This window comes from Phaethon aethereus (genome assembly GCF_964289735.1).
Source record: "Phaethon aethereus genome assembly, chromosome: 3".
NCBI classification, from domain to species: Eukaryota; Metazoa; Chordata; class Aves; order Phaethontiformes; family Phaethontidae; genus Phaethon; species Phaethon aethereus.
The window spans coordinates 72,837,083-72,857,799 of NC_138576.1; the positions used below are offsets into that span (position 1 = coordinate 72,837,083).

General features: G+C 39.5%; 1 protein-coding gene across 1 annotated transcript in view; it reads right to left on the minus strand.

The window, feature by feature from the left end:
* ESR1 (estrogen receptor 1) overlaps nucleotides 1-13,035 on the minus strand; it is a gene marked incomplete at its 3' end in the record, with an annotated part of 118,537 nt that extends 105,502 nt beyond the window's left edge. Inside the window, exon 1 of the mRNA XM_081997784.1 lies at nucleotides 12,593-13,035. Coding sequence (XP_081853910.1) covers nucleotides 12,593-13,020 — 428 coding nt within the window. The 5' untranslated portion in view covers nucleotides 13,021-13,035. The remainder of the gene's footprint in view (nucleotides 1-12,592) is intronic.
* Between the last annotated feature and the right edge of the window lie 7,682 nt (nucleotides 13,036-20,717).

Here is a 20,717-nt window from a genome sequence, read left to right on the forward strand (position 1 = left end):
TGTAGCGATTGCCACTTAATGATTCACGGTACGCAGTAAATAAAACCTCTGTCCCTTGACTATGCTGAGATGACTGAAGTATACAGTAAAGCTAGTGATCTCAGGTTTATTAAGCACTGAAATACTTTACTTCCTTTCCATTAGATTCATATTTCTTTTTTTATTTCTACTGGGCATATTTTAGTTGGACTAACTCATGTCTAGCATTATACCTTTTAAGGAGCCTCAGTTCTCACAAAAACAGTCTTGAATATCTCTCACACTGAGAGAGATAAAGTTGCAATGAAAACTCTATTTTGAATCAGGCATTCAGAATTGGCCAGAGGACACAGACCTTGTCCTTATTTTTGAAAATTTGCCCCTTGATGTCATCAGAAAAGTAGTCAACCAAGTAGTCGGCAGACACAGACCTGAGGAATTTCTCTGGGACAAGGAGGTTTTCCCCAAGTAATCTTGTATCAAGTCTACCCTACAAAGACCACCTCCGCACTCCATTCATTTTAGGCTGCTATGCGACTTAAACATGGCTCTTGTCAAAAGTCATGAAGTGGAGCTGTTGGAGACTTGTTCTCACTGATTTCTTACCATAAGTCCCTGTAATAAACAAGACAAATTATTTTGCTCTGCTTTCCTGGGTTTTCGTTCCGGAACAACCTGGAGAGACAGCGCAGAAGCAGGGCCAGTCTTAGGCAATGCGGCGCTCAGGTTGCTTGCCATTTCCAGACATATCCACATTTGTTGACGATAAAGTGAATTAGAGGAAACAAGGCATGTATGAGTCAGAAAATGGGTCATACACGAAAACAGCTTGAAGCTATTAATACATAATGCTGCCATTTAATAAATAATAAAGAAGTTGGTGCTAGCCATACAGCCACGTTTTAGCTCTTCTTGAAAAGACAGTCTTGGCCTAGGTAATTTTCTGAAATGCTTTTGAAAATAAAAAGGGTACAGACAGCATTTAATCTTTGCTTATGTACTGATTTTTGTACTGAAACACATCCCTCCCTCTGAAGAGTAAGATCATCAGTGCTTTGCTGAAATTAAACCAGCAAAATCCTTCATCTGAAGTAAGGAATACAATGAAATGAGGGTCATATCTCAGAGTTCATGCAGAAACAAATTAAAGAACATGAAAAACTGGCGCATTAACCCCTTGCTTCTGTGCAGTCATCCCTTATCTACCTATAAAATGAATAAATGCAAGGTAGCTGAACATACAATTCTATATAAGAACTGAAGTGAAAATATATTTATGTTGTGTTTTTTCCAAGAAAAATCTTGGGTATGTGTGTTTAACAAGCCTGTAAACCATTTTTGTTCCATTTCAGATACTGTGTTTAGTAACACCATTGTTAGTTTCCAAAATCATACTCACTGACTGACCACCTACTCAATATTTTGGATGTTTTCACCCTTGCTCATACGTATCCTCATGTCTTCTTTCCTATTCAAGCCTGCTCTGAAAACAGTCTTGTTGATTTTCCCCATATGATTTTTCAATAGCGCTTTTCATTACAACAGTTGGGCACTTCACAGACACCAATGATGTTTATTCACAGGGGTCCTATGTGGTAGAGCAGAAGTATCTTCATTTCACATTTTCAGACATTAGGCAAAGAGAGAAAGATTATATGCACACAAATTTAGTTCTGGCATGTTTCAGCTTTGGGAATGACTGATGTTTACAATCTTACTGATGTTATTTTATTATATTTTCTCTATGCACATTAAAAATACCAAGGCTTTAAAGAAATTAAACCATCAACACACAAAACAGGATCTCACTGAGTCCTTCTGAGTGAAAGCTGGTGTTTCGGGAGTGATGGAAGCTCATACCTACCACACCACCCACTGCTACTCAGACTATTGAATGAATCAACAGCCGGGCTAATCCATTACCTTCTGGGTAAATCTGTAATAGACAGGAATAAAATGCAAGAGTTGGGAGGAAGATTGCTCTAGATAGGCCCAGCTCCATAGTCCCTGTTTCTCCCTGTCAGCCTTTTATTTCCCCATGCTCTGCAACATGCACTTGCTCTGTTTCAGTCCTAGTTTATAACCCCTCTGCCCAGTCCAAGTCTCAGTCCTTAGAACCTTTAAATTCCACTCTTTACCTCCAGCTCAGTCTTCTTCTGGAGTTTCTCCTTCAACTTTACTTTTCTGGTCCACCTCAAACTCTTCCAGGTCATTATACAATATCTACTTTCTCCTACTAGAGCACTCCCTCTTTCCTTCATCCATGTTCCATCTGCCAGTTCACAACAGCCTTCTACAGCACCTCACCAGAAATTCAAATTTTCTGTCTTACCAGACCCACCAGATTTCTTCACTGGCCCCGTTTTGTTCTTCAACGAGACCACCTTTATTTACTCCTTGTCCCATCTTCCCATCCTGCAAGCTTAGTGGTGTGACTTTTGCCAAACTCTTTAGAATTTACACAAATGAAGCAGAAGGACACCAAAAGCAGCAGAGAGACCACGTTTTCTCATTCCCAGTGTAGTGAGATAGAGGCTGCACAGATGAACTGTAAGGTGGGTGGAAAACAACCGGACTGCTAGACTCAACAGGTTTTTTTTATCAGCAGTTCAAATTTGGCCAGGTACTAGTAGCATTCCCATGCAATCAATACTGAGGTGAATATTTCATTAACAACAGGAAGGAAGGGAGAAATTGCACCACTAGCAAGTTAATGACTGATACCAAACTGGGAGGCGGGGCACATGCAGATTGCTGTCCTGCAAAACAAAGCTGCCAATCAGAGGGACCTCAACAGGCTGGAGAAATGGCTCAACAGGAATCTCATGAAGCTCAACACTGGAAAATGCAGAGCCATGCACCTGGGATGGAATAATGCCCTGTAGACATATAGAAGGGGCTGGAAAGCAGCTCTGCAGACAGCGACCAGCAGGTGCTGGTGGACAAGTTGCACAGGAGTCAGCAGTGTGCCCTGGCAGCAAGGAAAGCCAAACACATCCTGGGCTGTAGTAATATAAACATAGACAGAGGCTGAGAGCAGGGCTTGTTCCCATCTCCTTGGTACTTGCAAGACTGCTTCCAGTTTGGGGCTTCCAAGCTGAAGACAGTCTTTGACAAACTAGAGCAAGTCCGGTGGACAGCCACCAAGATGAGGAGGGGGTTGGAACAAATGACATATGAGGACATGCTGAGAGAACGGAATTTGTTTAGTCTTCTGAAGAGAAGGATAAGGCAGGATTTGATTGCTGTCTTCAGCTATATAATGGAAGACTTTAAAGGAGACAGAGCCAGAGTCTTCTTGGAAGCACACGTTGAAAGGACGAGATACATCTGACACAACTTTGGGCAAAGTGTGTCAAAGTTTTGCCCAAAGTTTTTCACAACGAGAGGTTCAGAACTGTAACAGATTGTTCTGTGTGGATGTGGATATCTACAAAACTCAACTGGATAAGGGCCCAAGCAACCTGATCTAGCTTTGAAGTTAGCCCTGCTTTGAGCAGGATGCTGACCACATAATCTCCAAAGGCCCCATCAAACTTATATTGCTCTGTGATTCTCATCTCTCGGTAACTGGCCTCAGCCCACAGTAACAATAGCAGGGAAAGTTGTATTCAAAAGCCATGCAGCTGTATGATGAAGCAACCTCACACGTTTTGTCAGAGAAGGATGCTTTCACAATCAAGTCTATATGTATTCACTGACAGAGGATGGAGCATGCACGACACATGAAATTTTATACAATTTAGCTACCAAATGCAAACAAATTCCCACTGTGAATAGTGAGATGCTTCAAGAGTTTTTAGCTTAAATTTGAGGAGGTTTTCTGGAGGAAATCAAACAAAAATAAGCCTGATTTGACAGCATCCCCACACTATCAAATATCAGAGCTAAATCTATAATACAAAGCTGTCTAGGCTGTCCAATGAAAAAGTAACAACTTATCAATGTGCAGCCTGCTTTAGCAATGTTTGACTTCTTAAGCTGCAATATGCCTGGTAGATATTCTTAATACATGCCTCTTAAAATTGTATTGCTTCTGATATTGCTGCCATTAAAACTTTCAGCTATGCTATTTTATATGGGTGTCTATCTCGCCATCTTTCTCCACGAACCTTATTAGGATGCTCTTTAGATTTTTCATATTCTGCTGAACCACCATGTCCAGGATTTGCATGCTTTATCTCTTATTGATACCCTTGTATACGAAAGTTAGGATTATATTTCTCGTAGCATGGTAAGACAAAGATATAAATATTTTTCAACCCATGTGTTCTGAATAATTCAAACCATGCAAAACTATTGCAAGGTAATAAATGTGCTATGGTGGCTCATACGTTGCCTGTGTTTATCAATTTGGCTGAAGGAGGAGTATCATTTTGCTGCAGAATGGAAGCAAAGTTGTTCTTTGACATATTATCTCCCTAAAGTTATCTAGATTTGGTGCACACTTTCAGCCATCCTATTCTTTGCCACCACTATGATTTCCTGGATACAGGGATTCTAAGAAATGTCATTTGAAACAAGGACCTCACCATCAAGTTCAAGTTGTAACTAATAACCGAAGCAGGGAACACTTATTTGTATTAATTGTCTTTAGACGCCAGCTGATAAAAGTTACTGAATAATAACTAGATACCACATGATCAAGATAGCTCAGCAAGACAAATGTTTTAAGAATGCTTACTAGCTTTATAAATTGCAAACACAGATGACAATGTGACATTTTATTTTTGCCAGAGATCAAATTTTATAGTACTTGTCTTCAATAGTAAAATTAGATGATGATTTTTAGAGTTAGCACCTTCTAAGCTTCCATCTGTTTATAGATCAACCTGAAGATGAAAAAAGTAAGTTGCTAAAACTGGAATATTTTTCATGGGTTTATGAATGAATAGATCTTGTCTCACAAACCTGAATTACATTTAAGTGGAGGGAAAAAAAAAAGAAAAAGGGAAATAGAAAGAAAGCAGTAGGTATCATATATTTCAATTTTAACAGGACTACATGTACAAACCACAGTGGAGGCTATCTGGAAAGCATATTATGAGTTTCCCAGTCTTGTGATTGAAGATCTGGGGACTAAATTTTATGCCACATCTTCTTCTCCAGCTGCTGTTTTCTGCACAGCATCGTCTTAACTAATTTTATTTAGCATAAGCTGAGACTTTTCCTCTGTTGCAGTAAATTTCCCTTCCCCTTTCCTCCTAGCTTTGATGCTCCCTTTGTCACATCCTAGAAAGTTTTCCATAGTCATGTCTTAGCAGCACAAATCAGTATTGAAGTAGGTTGCGGTGATCAAAGCAGTGTTTCTGCATGATAGCAAGTAATAAAATAAGAGGGAAGGAAGACTTTAAGTATCGATTGAATTGGGCATTTGCACCACAGATTGATGAGACACTGAAAATAAAATCTTCAAAGGAGAAATACAGTTTTTCCCTAGAATATCAGTTAAAAGCAGTTTCCCTATTTGGATATGATGATCAAGACAGAAAAATACACGCATACTCACATAGCTTATGAATTGGAAGTGAAATGCATGTGCGTTAAATGCAGCCCAGTGCTGCCTAGACATTCACTGTTCTGTCACCCTCAAAGGGAGAGGAAGGCTCTCTCCTGTGGCATTCCACAGTTCCTCTACACAGATGCTGCTGTCTGAGTCCTGGGGTGGTAATTTTTGACTGTTGGCAGCGCTGTGAGACAGCAGCACCTGGAATGAGAATGCGACATATTCCACCTATGTTGTCTCACGTGAGACGGGCTGCGCTCTTGAACAGTCATTGTAGACTGAAATTCCACCCACTGGACGTGAAGTGGTTACATGCATGGCTGTTCACGGATAGTCACCAACTGCTTAAGAAGTCTTCTTAGTTACTTCTGGCTTTCAACCTTTACTGTTGTGTTTTACATTTACTAATGTCTTCCATGCAGTGCAGGAAAGGAAGGTACCTTTTCTCACTTATGTAGATCCTGGCTGTTTTGTTATTAGTTAAGACTGTCACTGCAATGGTTAGAAGACCACTTAAATTGTTATGTACATGTATCAGATAGGATTTACGTTTAGGATAGTCACATTTAAGTTCTGTGTTTTCTGAGGACCGTATTTCCTTCTGCTAGTAAAGGTTAAAATAAAATGCCCAGATCACTCATGAATCCAATATTGTTATCAATATCTTGTCAAGGAAGAAAATTATCCTGCAGATTTATGGTCTTCTTGTCTCTAACAGGTATCACTGTAAGTATGTGGTAGGTTAAATCTGGCAAGCAGCATCTCGTATGTTCATAGTCTTGCACCAGAAGAAGAAATATCTTGAGTTGGATGATGTAAGAACCCTCCCAGCAACTGGAATCTGAGCTTGGCAGAAACGCAGAAATGCCTTGCCTTGCCCAGTGTCACATTGATCAGGGTTCCTAATGAGCTCTGGTAAATGATGACCTTTTGCAGTTCACTGGAAAGGCCACCCAAAAACATAGGGACAGTGCATAACATCAGATGTGACTTCTCTCTGTACAGCCAATTTTCCAAACTGACCCTGTAATGAATGCAATGAAAGCACTGCTGTAAATGAGATTGTTGAAGGACAACATCTCTGCTCTAATCTCAGTTCTGATGCCTGAATAGATAACAGAAAACTCCCCGAAGACAGCCCAGGGAGTCCATGATTAGTTTCAGTGTTCCACTGTCAACAATATCAAATTGCCAAAATTATCAAAATGTCCGTTTTTTAGGAGAAGTGGATGCACTTCACCCCCAGGACTCTTCTCCTCTGCATTTGTCTGGAGCTATGCCTTAGCTCTGGTCAGCCTTTCTTGTTGGTTTAATAAAAAAATGTTGGCATTTGATGTTCACTTTGCAACTGCTGAAGGAGCTGGTGCCAACAGCTAATGCTTTCCCTATCAGAGCAGATATGGCCAGCAGTGTTTGTTGTTTCAATAGCCTCAGAGCAACAGTGATCAAGGCCAATGACACAGAGTGGATTCCCTGTCTTCCTCTCAAGGGACATAGTGCAGTGTCTATTTGAAGGGCGATTACAGATGTTGATGCTTTGACTCTTTAGAAACAGGAGACGCATGGGTGGGATTCGTTTCACATAACTTTCAACATCACTGGGCATTCGTCTTCATTCACTAGATATCTGCACCAGAATGAGTCACTTCAGCCACCTTTCATGGTCTAGAAAGAGCCTAATGCACCTGGTCTAGTTTAATAAGGTATCTTAGAAAGGGACAATGTGTGTGTTCACGGTGCCTGTTTCTCTCTGTGTCTCTGCAGACTAAAAAGGGAGTCCATGTGAAGGTTTGATGCCGTTGTCCATGCAACATGCCATTTGAGGTGTCCTAGGTGATGTCCCTCACTGACACCCACCTCCGACTCCAGAAAGGTATAGCTGCACGGTAGGTCCTGTGTCATATCTGCTAGACCCATCTGACCTTACAGCCCCTCAAATAGCACCAGATGCCTAAGGAGTGGAAAACTGAATCAAGCTCTAGGCATGTATATTTAATCAGATGAACCCCATCCACATGGGCTGCCTGAACAAACATGGTTTTAACCACAAGTTTTAAATCCACAAGGAAAGGACGTGGTATATGCAGCACTTCCTGAGTCTGCGGTTTACATAAAAAATACATCTGCTGAAGAAGTTTTCAATAGGAATCTCAGAGCGATTTTAGGGATAGGGACAGTGCATAACATCAGATGTGACTTCTCTGTACAGCCAATTTTCCAAACTGACCCTGTAATGAATGCAATGAAAGCACCGCTGTAAGTGAGAATGTTGAAGGACAACATCTCTGCTCTGATCTCTGTTCTGATGCCTGAATAGATAACAGAAAACTCTCAGAGAGATTCCTAATGAGATTCATCTCCCTGCCTTGGGAGAAAGGAGGATAATGAGGAAGTATCACAGCTCCTTTACCCCTTTCCACTGCTGCCTGGCCTTATTCATGGCCACAAGGAGGCACAGAACACATGTGCTCCTCAAAAATGTGGGTTGGTGACTTTATGGTGGAAGCACACTTGCAGCAGGATCCACATCAGCACATTCCCTACGAGCCGCAGAAACAGCCAAGCTGGTGTGTACAAGTCCCTCGTAATTGTACCGTGCGAGTATCTCAGAACGTTTAACAGGTTTATCTTTACAACACTTCCATGAGATAGGATAGCTCCATGTTTTCCTGTCTCTTTCATTGCAGTCATCTATCGCTGTAAAATTGTCAGAGATATCCGTACAAGCTTTGAAAACAGGAACACTCCGAGTGTTCAAGAAGCTGCCAGAACACTCGAGCTGTGTCTGAGAGGGGACCTTAGAACAGATCGATGTTTTAGAGAAAAATAAGCAAAAAACCAAGCAAACAAACACACAAAAAAACCCCAAACCAAAACACTGCATTACATAGTACTCCTTCATGTTATGGAATACTGCATAAAAAAGAAAAAATATCTTTGAATTTTGCATTCATTGTAACATTCCTTTAGTTTTAAAATTTTGGAAAATCCACTGTGTTTAGAACTCAGCACGAAGAGCTAGAAAGATTCATCACGAATCAGGCAAGGTGAAGAAACTATTTTTCAGCCTGACGGATTTATGATTTACAGCAGAAGAGGGATCGATCTACATTTGCAATCATTCCCAAATTTAGCAAGCGTTAAAAATTAGAGCTGTGATCATATTGATTGTAACAACAGGTTTAAAATCATTCGGGGTCAATTTCAGTATGATAATTGGGAGTAAAGCTCAACATTTATTATGTGAACCTAAACCTAGTGCCCGAGGTACTAGAAGATACCCACAACCAACCCACTAAAAGCGAGGGAGCGATGAACGATCTTTCATCCGGTGTTTCTGTTTGTGCGCTGATTTGCCCTGCCTCCGTCACGCACTACAGGCTGAGGGACAACTCCCTCCTCAGGTGGCTGCCAGGTGCAGGTCATTTTTACACGGTTTTGGCCAAATTTGCAGGCGGTACCAAACACAGGCTGCAGAGAGCCTGAAGCACAGGCACGATTTCACTTCAGATCTGAGAAGTGCGAACTCAGCGGGATGACACGGGAACATCACACGCTGGCGGAACAAAAAGGATTCGTCTTTGCTGTTGCTTGCAGGAATTTACTGAGGTAAAATAGCTACTGAAAGGCTTCCTGGTTTTTCCCTGAATGAACAAAAATCTTCGAAAAAGCACAAGGAAATAACCAGAAATGACCAGAACTCAAATTTGATAGTTAAGAACAAAATAAATCTTTCCATTAATTTACTGTAGTGTCCACGAGTACAACATTTCCTGTAATAATAATCAACTACTAGTCAGCATTTAATTTTAAAAAACTACTGTAAAAATGACTGAGAAAATAAAATATAAGTGAGATTTGAAGAGAATTAAAAACATAACTAGCGCTATGACTTCTCCCTTTTACTGGAAGATACAGACATTGTAAGATAAGGGAAAGGTATTTTAGTTTGGCTCCCTATAAAAACAGCCGCAAGGTCAGACATAAAAGGGGTCAAGTTAAAGACAGCACAATTTGACTTAATTAAGCTCCTTCTTTTTTCTCAAATGCTGATGCCCCATGATTTAAAGACTCCAGGAAGGACGAGATTGGTGTATTTTTTTGTTTGCTTTACAAAATCTTTCTTTTCTTTACATACCGTTATGTTCTTCAGCTAGATATAGAAGCCTGCCATTATCTTGCAATAAGAGACAAAGCCTTTTGGAAAAAGAAACACTATTTGAAAGAAATACAATATAACTTCAGAATTAATACACATGTAGCTACACGTGTGTCTATAGTCAGCTGATTTTGGTAACTTATCAGCAAAATCAAATTACATTAAAAGCTTTCCTTATCACACAGAGTAAGTTTTGAGGTTTCTGACTGAAGATTTTTAACGTTTTACCCAAGTATTAACAGAATATAATTTCAGCTCCAACTTACAATGATTATTTATTGTCCTAGCCGCTTGTATCACTGAATGCAGCATTTGCATCTCAAATCCAGAGTATAACACGATGTGCAATGCAAATATTTCTGCCTTACAAGCTGATCAGCATAATTCTCTTACACAGAAAGGTGAATAAGAATTGCAGAGGAGTCTTTCTGGGTCTTAGGTTACATTACTTATTACAGAAGCAGGTAGCCATATCATAAACTGATCATGATCCATTTTAACTTTTGTTAGAGCTTTTGCTTTGAGAATTTTTGCCTTTACCACTCCTAGGTAGGCTGTTCCACTAACTCACCGTTTTGGTAGTTATACATATTACAATCTCCAACATCAATTTATTCATTGCCAGATCACACTGCCCCGTGCTCTCTTTTCTCCCATAACCCAATTGAAACCAATGAGATTAGCCAAATAAATAAAGCAAATTGGGCATTCGTCTATTACCATATTTTTTAAAGAACTTGTTCTTAAACCCCATGATTAGATATTTAAATATCTCCCAGACACTGAACACCTATTCAAATTCTATTTGAATAGACTATTGGTGATTGGATTTGTGCCAAAACACAAGAATAAAGACCTAATATTTAATGTTGGGGGGGGGGGGGGGGAGGAAGCAAAGCTTTTATCAATTTAATTCCACCAGTGCCTGTTAACAAAAGATAATCACAGCAAGCACCTGGATACACATTTCTTATTACCACATATGATGTGCTTTACAAAATTATGGCTGGAAGGGGCTATTAAATCATTTGTGTAACACTGTAAGCAGATAAACAACCTGCATAGCCAAGATCATAAATTCACCTAATTACTGCTGTGTTAAGCTTCATCAATTGGATATGGCTAAAACACATCTTCAAGGGAGACACCCATCCTTGATCAGAAATGTCAGGAAATGGGGAATCCAGCACTGGCCTTACATGTTTGCTCCAGTAGTTAAACTAAAAAAGTACGTTAATTTTATTTTGAAGTGTTTCACCTCAATTCACTGTTTAAAAATAAAAAGACATTATTTCCATAGATGAACTTCTATTTTCAGGTGATTCTTGGTTTAGATTCCTCCTGAAGTAATATACCCCAACTACAGCACATTTCCTGCCTGTGTATTTCAACTTCACAAACTCACTACTCCACTGTTTACACATCTAAGGTCACTTACTTACACACTTTTCACCACAGATTTGCACTGGAAGTTTATATTAAAAAAAAAAAAAAAAAGCTTTAATCTAGCACAAAGTGCAGTTTCACTCTCAAGTCACTAGTAATCATTTAAGACCTTTATGCTCTGATATGTAGTCACTCTTCCTAGAGGTACTGTATCTGGTTGCACTAAAATGCATTTTGTTTGAACCAATTCAGTTAACAGATCACTGTATTGGACAGTTTGACATAACCGTTATTTATCGTTTCACCAGTCTTTACTCCATCTGCTCCACAAAACTGATTAATCATTTACGAAAAGTGCAACCATCATCTGGTTTTTTGGACCAGATTCTGCTACCAGATTCTTAGTCAGGCTGAGCTAGACCATCTTTAAGAACATACGTTGCTGTTCACAGTAACACTGTGTAACACTAACATTGTGCAAATCAGTCTGGCAGAGCCTGGCCCTCAACAGGGAAAAAAATAACTTGCTTTTATTTTTTCAGAGTCATTCCATTTCTAGCAAACTCACCTGCAACTCTCAAACAAACAGATACAGACAGGAGTTAGGAAAAATATTATATCTAACTGTTCACTTCGATTCACTGAAGCCCAGTATAGCAAGCGGACGCAAAACTGTGCTATTAACACTGCATAAGCATTAACAGTATGGATATTGGTTTGCATGACTTATTTTCTTGGAAGCTACAGCTCTATCAATTTCTACCATTTACTTCAAAAATTACGTATTTTTTTTCCACAACTGACAAAAAAATATTTAAACCACTGAGAATTATCCCCCCCTTCAAAGATATTTTTATCTTTCTATTCCAGACCAAAAAAAAAAAACCCCTCCTATTGAGGGATAAAATACAAAACCAAAAAAAAATCTTATCTTTTGAAATGCAACATGCCAGATTTATGGTTAACATGTATCACCCTCCAATGAAAAATGCAGTTTAATATGCCCACAGCTCTTAGGATAGCACATGAAGGTGGTTACAGACTGAAATACCGTCACTGAGTCAACTCTAACAGTTTGATCAGGAAGGATATAGTGCTTCTGAACTACTTCCTATACAAGGCACTTCTCACACTGTAATGGAAGCCAGAGGAGAAAAATACTCTTATTACCAGCTAAGAGCTGAACAAACAACCACTCACACCCAGAAAGATGTGATGGTGGAATTTTTTTAAAATACTTCAGGCAGTAATTCTAATGTATTACAACAGGGAGGTCATTTGCCATTCTTTGACCAATTATGATTTCATGTTTTCCCAGGAAACATTTATACTCACTATCCAGTTTGTTTCTCGTTTATGTACAGCTTTGAAAATTTACAGCAAGCTGTGAATTACAGGCTTGTTTTATTCTATGGTATTTTTTATGATCTAGATATCACGGATGATTCAATTAAATCACATGGCCCCTTACACGAAAACAAAAGAATAGGGCATACAGATTTCCACATTCTAATTTTCTCAGTTCATCTGTTTAAAGAAGAAAAAATATCTGCAGCATTTACCTGTAGAAGGCTGGAGGAGCAGCTTCCCTCATCCCAAAGCTGCCCTGTTCGTTTTCAAGGTAATAGGGTACCTGTTGGCTGTGATGATGGATGAAGGGTGAGAGCTGGGGTGCCGTTTGCAAGAACACCACTGGGCTTGGTGGGACATTGTTCAGTGAGTGAAATCCTGCCAGACTGCTGGACCCAAAAGATTCAGAAGTAGGGGCATAAGTGAGAGTAGTAGAGCTGTACACTGGAGCCGTAGTACCAAAATCGTAAGTGGCTCCTTCTGGGTAGTTAAAGACTCCTGTCTTGTTGCTCTCCACGTACATGTCGCTGAGCGATCTGTCCAGGGGAATCTTCAGCTGAGGTCTGCTCAGCGTCTCCAGTTCAGTGCCTTGAATCTGGTGCAGCAGGGTAACTCCAGAGGTTTTGGTGTGAAGGGTCATGGTCAGTGCTAATGGCAGTGAGCAAGGAACATATCTGCTTTTACTGTCAACAGCGAGATCAGCAGCTGGCAGTCCACCTAAAAAAAATACCAGAACCTATTCTGAGGCTCAGCAGAAATCATAATAAAGCAGCACTACACAGGTATTCCTCTCATCGTGGCAGGGAGGAGGATACAAACAAATGCAGAGTGAGCACTGAAAACGCACATTCCCTCCCTCTCCCTCCCTCCCTCTCCCTCTCTCTAACTTTTAGGAACTCCTCATCTGCGCTAATATGCGTTACAAGGTGCTGGCCGTGAGCCAGGAACCCTTGCCTTGTGCCGACGCTGGTTTAAACATCACTTCAGAAACAATTAGTTTTGGAGTTATACCAAATAATTCTCCCTCTAAATGTTACTTCATTCTTACTAGCTGTTTAATTTTTCACTTCAGGGCAGCCAGCGCTCCGCAGCAACTAACGGGAAAGAACACTTAAATCCGACCGGGAAGAGAAGTCCAGTGGTCGGGCAGATTACTGCCTTTTATTTCCTCAGCAGGCTCCAAACTATCTGTGCTTATCTCTCCTCCTGCTTGGTTCATTTTCATGTTTGCTAGAAATATGTAATGTGTACATTGCGGTGACCCTGGGTAGGACTGTGCTGTAACGGAGATAGGGCAAAGCGGAGAGTGTGTGTGCAAGCGCGCGCGTGCGTCTGTGCGTGCGTGTGCGTGCCGCGAGCCTCGGTCAACCAAACTAGCTGACAAAATTAACGGGTGCACAATATCTATGTAGAAGAAAAGATTTATAACATACTTTCATCAGTAACAGCAACCTGAAGCTACTAAAGCGTAATGTCAACATTTAAAAGCAAGGAAAAGTTTTAGATTAGCCCAGAAATTTCTGTCTGCTTCTTTTTAGGCTGTAAAAATGATGAAACAAAGCATCATTCAGGCTTTGCCACAGGAAGATCCTAAAAGTTATGAAAAAATTATTTGATTGCATGACACGTGAAAACAGGAAATGCTTTTTCCCTGTCCTCTGAGCAAAAGCTCAGAAAACTTGAATTTTGAAAACAGACTAGAAAATCAAGTAATCTAAAATAACTAAATGGGATCATCTTTAAAATAAACTGAAATGCCTCTCAAAGTTATATTTAGGAAAAAAAAGAAGGGAAGAGGGAGAACATAATGAAAAGGTGTGGCACGCATGCTTCATCTTGCAATCTCATTCCATATAATTTTAACTTTGCACAAACCAGTTCCCCTGAACCAGCTAAATGAAAACCTCCAGAAACTGTTTCAAGCTCTCTAGCTTTATTGCTGTGGTCTGTGGCTCAGTTAGCGAAATAGGTTAATGCCAACCCTAAGTGCATTAATATATGGGCTCCAGTTAGTATGCTTTGAGTACTAGCAAAGTCTAAGCTATACTTAAATAACTCCACAGTTATTCGGCTCAACCTTCAAAAAACCCAAGAAACCAAAAAACTGATTATGCAGGTCACTAATAGCTTCAAGAAAAGTTTACTAAGAACAGGTTTATACTGGTAATAATACTATGTTTTCAGAACTTCTACTAAAATAGCCAAAGTTATTTATATTTGCAAGATTATTTTGAAGCAGTATACATTTGTAGCTCCGCAGGCACGCAGCTAAGACAACAGCACACACATAAATATGTACTTGATAGATTTCCTCACCCACCCAGCCACCCTCCCTACCCTGTTCAAATTTCAGATTGTAGACTTTGATCAAAGAGATAAGCTTGTTTAAATAACACTGGACTATACATGTTCCCAGTTAAAAAAAAAATAATAATCAGACAATCATACCCAGCAGTTCAGAGAGTCTTCGAAGAGTTATTCTGAAAATATGCCAGACAGTGTGAGAGAAAAAAAAAAGAGCGTGTGCATGTTTGCATAGAGTGGGTGAACATGCATCTGCAGAGGCTCACAAAACAGCCAGCAAGCCTAGCTCTCAGCAGCCAGCCTGCTGGGCTACACGGACCGAAATGAATGGCAGTTACAAGTTTAAGGTCAGTCACTCTTATAGATCTCATTTGGTGCTCTGGCGATACCTGGAAAAAACATTATCTCATATAAAACTGCATAATCTGAGAATTAATGTGAACCTGCTTGTCGTAAGAAGTACCCACTTCTACAGTCTGCTACAAAATGGGCTTTAGGTTTTTATTTAAAGCATTATCCAACATGCATGCTATGTTAGAACTACTATACTGACGTGCGAGAAAACGCCCCAGCGTAAGAGCCATGCGGGAGACGGAAGTGCGCACACAGAGACGTGACTCCCGAGTGCGTCCTGTGCGACCCCAGTGCTCCTGGCACGCAGTTTAACTAAAAAGCTCCTTAATTACTTTGGGAGGGTTGTGCCTTTTCAGGGAGACGAGTATTTCATATTTCCACCACATGCAAGCGGCATTAAAACATACTGTAGGGTTAAGTGGAAGCGCCATCACTTCTGCTCCCTACCATTTGAACTAGGGACCCTGTGGGCAGCTTTCCCCAAGCCAGCGTGGAAAGTTACAGTCCTGCCCCCTGAAAGGGCTCAGCAACAGAGAGCTGCCGTGTCCCCGCAGCACACAGCCCAGTACACGTCTCGGAAGAAAAAAACGTGAGTGCCACCAACAAGATCTTAGGGGCCGGCTGGGAATCCCTGTGGTAGCATCCTCTCATACCAGCTTGCCTTACTTTTTCTGTGGAAGAAGAGGGAGAGAGCAAGGAAGGGCAAGGGGGAGGCAGAGGGTTAGTCAAGCCAAGTCCCATGAAGAAGTTGAATTTTTTATCTGTGTGTACTACAAAAAGATCAACTTTTGATTCTGCATACTATATGTGGGATTTTTAGATATTAAAAAAAGCTATGAAATGCAACAGGTTATCAGAGGGGGTTATTTTTCTCGTCCTGCGTGGTGATGACTGTGCTGCTTGCTCCAAGTTAACACATGCTGCTAAGTGACCTTGCTTTAGAGATGGCGTTAGATGGGTCTGCTTGTGGGCTGACCCCCCAGAAAAGAGGCTTAAGTTTCTGAAACCTGGTCTTAGTCCACCACTCAGTTTAATCACTCTGATCTGTTAGAGGTCAGGTTTTACATGTTATGAGCACAATATGGAAAAGTGTACAGGATATAGCAATAATATTTAGTACTTTTTACCAATGGACACAAAGTCATGCAAAAATCCCACTTCATGTATGCCTTTAAAAACATGCAGATCTCATGTAGAAGGGCTTGCCTCACTGCGTATTTTTTTTTTAAATTACACATAGTAACAACAGAGAGTAAATAAAAACATGAACTGGCTGCAACATCTTCATTTCCAGCACTAGATGGAAGTGTTCAAAAAATATGTATTCAATGGGAAATCTACCTTTTCAGATTTGGCAATTTCTCCACTAATGTGTATTCAACTGCAACAAAGCTGCCCTATATATTTCTCTCACCTTAATGAAGGCCTAATATTGTTTTGGAGCTACCAAGCACATACTACTGGAGAAAGTCATCTATCCCAGTCTTCCTCAGACACCCAGAAAAAGTAGAGGGAAACTAGTGCTACAAAATCTGAAGACTGCTAAATTTGTATCAGGTATAGATAGGGTTTTTTGCTATATTTCTGAAGTTTGGGAATATACAAATAAAATCTATGCTGGCTTTGATCCATCCAGATTTATGCATACACCGTATGTATGCATATGTTAAAATAGGGAAGAAACAGGAAGGCAAAAGAGAATAACAATTAATGAATACTGAAGAAACAGGAGGGACAGTCCCCTGCGACTGAGGACTGCTACAGACATGTTGGCAAGGAAGGTCAAAGCAGAAATTGCTTCTTCATACACAGTGACTTTTAGTGAGGCTGAGTTAAGAGATGAGTTTCTGAAAGAGTGAGGATTCAGACACTATCCTTCTCATGGAAATGAGAAATGAATGGATTAAAGGAATACAAGTAACTGATTAAATCCTGTGTTCCCTTTTTAGATTGTCAACCTTTCTATTGTCCTTTTCTAGATATGCCAGAGTTCCAGTGCCCAACTCAGATTTTCCAAAGTGAGGAATTTACTCTAAACTACACTAATAAAATACGAAATGTTGTAACATTAAAACTAAATCACATTTCTGTGGCTCTGTGGTTAAATTAGCACCATTTACAGCTAAAGAATATTTAGATCTGTTTCTAAAGGCAAATTCCACTCTTTTCAATTCATTGATGAACAGTTTGCTTCTAGTTTTTAAATTTCTGTCTCGTTTTATTTTGGGTTTTTGTTGTTGTTGACAAACAACTAGAATGATCAGATTAAGCTAAGAGAGTCATGCATAGTGCTATTTGGCTCAACTGGACCATCAGTCCAACACCCTTACAAGTTACAAACAAGAGAGTACTGAATCAAATTAGGGATTCTTACCATAACAGACAACATGAGCATATTTTCACGTCAAAAGGGGACCGTAACTTAAAAAAAAAAAAAATGACCTCCTTCACTTATTGCAAATTGTGTAGCATCAGCAAAATGGACTCAGAAACAGAAAAAGGAAAAATAACAAAAATTATAGAAAATATTACTCTAAATTATCTAAATAACCAAAAGAAGGTTTGGGGATGTCCAGTGTCTTCAGCAATTTTCTGTTAACTAAAAGTCCTGAAAGCCAGTCGGGGAACGGTAACAAAATAAGTTTAGTTCATAGGGAGAAAAAAAAAAAAAGAAAAAAAAAAAAAAAAAGAGGAAGAAACAGCCTGAACAGATTCTTGATTCTGGGCAAGATAAAATAGCAGTTTGAGGGAAAAGGAGATGAAAGTAAAAACACTACACAAAGATTATTCAAATTTGAGGAATCGTTAAAGATAACAAAACTCCTAATCCTATAATGGGCTTTTTTCAGCACTGGTTTTAGTAAGTATTCCAACAAAAAATGGTAAACTCAAAACTTAGAACATATACTATAAATTTTCCATAAACCTGCGGACAGTGAGAGACCATAAACTTTGTCGCTTTGGTTCCACAGCTATAAAGATAGAAGCTTTTTTTAGCTGCTGCAATTAAAGAAGAATCTATTGCACATAACAGGAGGAACATTATGTTTTTCCAAGATTCCACTGTAACATTACAGAGAAATTATGTTGTGTTTAGTCCAGTGAGGAAACTCCTCAAGATAGACAGCTGGAGAACAGCACCATCTATCCCACTGCTTTATAAATCTTCTCTGAAAAAAAGAAAAAAAAAATTAAAGCCCTTGATACCACTAGGCAAAGCAAGAGGTATGCTTAAAAATTCCTTAGGCTCTTAGTAGAGATAAGTGCTTCACCCTGTTATTGGGAGTTTTTAACATTTAAAACATTTATCATTTAACATTTATCATTTTATCAGTTGATACAAAGATGTATACCTTTTTTTTTTCCCTTACCCTCAAATAACTTACCAAAAGCAGCCATGGCACCAAGATTTGTAACAGTTTTAAGATGGTTTATGTTTACTGTTAAAAGTGGAGCTTCTGCTTTCACATGTCAAACGTAAGTAGAGAATTTGAGAACATTTGCTCAAAATAGGTCTCATTCCAAACAGGGAACTGTGGAATACAGTTATTCCACACATATGTTTATTAATTTACAACATTTAAATATACCTTCAGTTTTATCTCTACCTTATGTGAAAAGATCTACTACATACTTTGAAATTATCTGTGTAATTGAGAGAAAAATTAGGCTGGGATGTCAGCATAGCTTTTTGGTAAAGTATTCTGATCCTTTAAATTTTAAGACTTTGTTTACAGCTATTTATGACACTATCAGATTTTAGCCATTCAGGTGGAAATTTTAAATGTCAGTTATGAGCTCAGAGAAAATAATTTGGAAGTATCTGAACCATTTGGAAAGAAATTTTTTGCTTTCCTTTCCTTAAAGATTTGTAGAAAACCTTTTTTGAAATGAGAAGCACTTTTTTTTCTGCAGCAAATGAGGGGTTTGGAGCAGGAACTTTGAATCTGGCAGGGAGCTGATGCTGCGTGTCACAAATCTGCCTTTTGCTATTCCTCTGAAACTCCATCCACATTTGGTCAATTTTTCAACTCTTGCATGTTTTTAAGAGTTAAGATTTCTAAAAGCTCTCTCCTGACTGATCCTGCTCTCTCCTCTCTCAGATCCAAGTCCTGATAGACTGGGCAAAAAACTTCCCAAAAGAGTGAACAACATGCTACCATCCAGACTGGTACAGATACAGAAAGGTTTCCCCTTTCATTACTCTTTTGAGGCAGAGTAAGAGTCTGGGCTTACATGCAGATAATTATGTCAGTTATAATACTGAATTTCAGTCTCCAGATGTACAGGCTGAATTTCCTGACAACCAAAATGGGGCACCGTCTGCCTTTTCTCAAGTCGACGTTAGAAAGCAACATGTAGAAACGTACTCTTTCCTAAAGGAGTAGAAGACATGCTGTAATATAACTAGCCTGCGCACTTCAGTTTTTTGTACCTAAGTAAGATGGGAGAGGATAAGACAAAATAATTGTGCTCAACTCATACAGAGTAAGTGACTTACTACATACAGAAAGTGGGCCAAAATACCTGAGTATTCTGGACAAACTCAAAAGATATTAGCAAACGCTGATGTTTCGAAGAGTTAGCAGATGTTTTCATGGAAGTAGAAAAATGGAAGAAAAAAGGCATTTCTCTGCTTTCCTACCTAAAATGTTAACCACTTTTGAACAAAGTTGTTCACTGGTAGAAAAGCAATAATACTGTGATTTAACATTAAAGCAACATTCCCTGTTTAATCACAAACACAACATCTTTACAGACCATTTCTCATGGATCTGGCTTCATCTAAAAAAAAGAACAAGCTTCAAAATGCAAAACTGGAGCTTAGTAGCCCATGTTGATATTCATTTTTCCTGTCGATAAAGATAAATTGAATGGGGTGACTGATGACCACAAGTTAGCATTCTGAAAACAGCTTAGCAAGAACACTTCGAAAGTCTTCAGAAGGAAGACAGCTCTGTGTCTATTGAGATTGGCTTAAGGGTGAGGCATCTTCAAAATGATCAAATATTACCGTGTCTGGGCTCCCAAGAACAGTCAGAAACAAGCCACGTGCTTAATCCCATTTATGTGTTGGTATTAACAAAACTGACAAGATTTGTTTATGAGATTCAAGGTGTGAAAGCTGAGCACAAAGTTTCAGCATTGCCCAGCCAGGTAAGACAACTCTTGTGCAACTTATTTTTACTTGCCAGAGGACAGTTTGAGGAAACAAGTGCAGAAACAAGCTCCTTAAATCTAGGACTAGGATATCTTGGAGGAGGGATGCAGGAATGGTGTGGGTGGAGGGAGAGATTTGTATCTGAATGAACCCTGAGAAAACCCCTAAAGAAAACTGCTTATAAAAGCAAACCTGCTTCCCCAACCTGACAGCATAAGCTTTGCACAGGGACTGACCCTTTAGGCATGGGTTAAGTGCATGTCTTAACTAGAAGACAGCATAAAGAAGCCTCTCAGATACCATTATAAATTTGTAACTATGATACCTGTATTCCACATTTGTAAATTCTTTTTTTAGTTTAACCTTGAAGTACCCTGGGGTGATTTCAGGCTAACTGGCACGCACCCCAGTACATGATCCCTGTGGAAGAGTAAGTCTTTAAACTGATGAAGTACCATTAGTACAACACATTGTATAACACAGTTCTTCAGATCACTTAAAAGATAGGTTGTACCTCT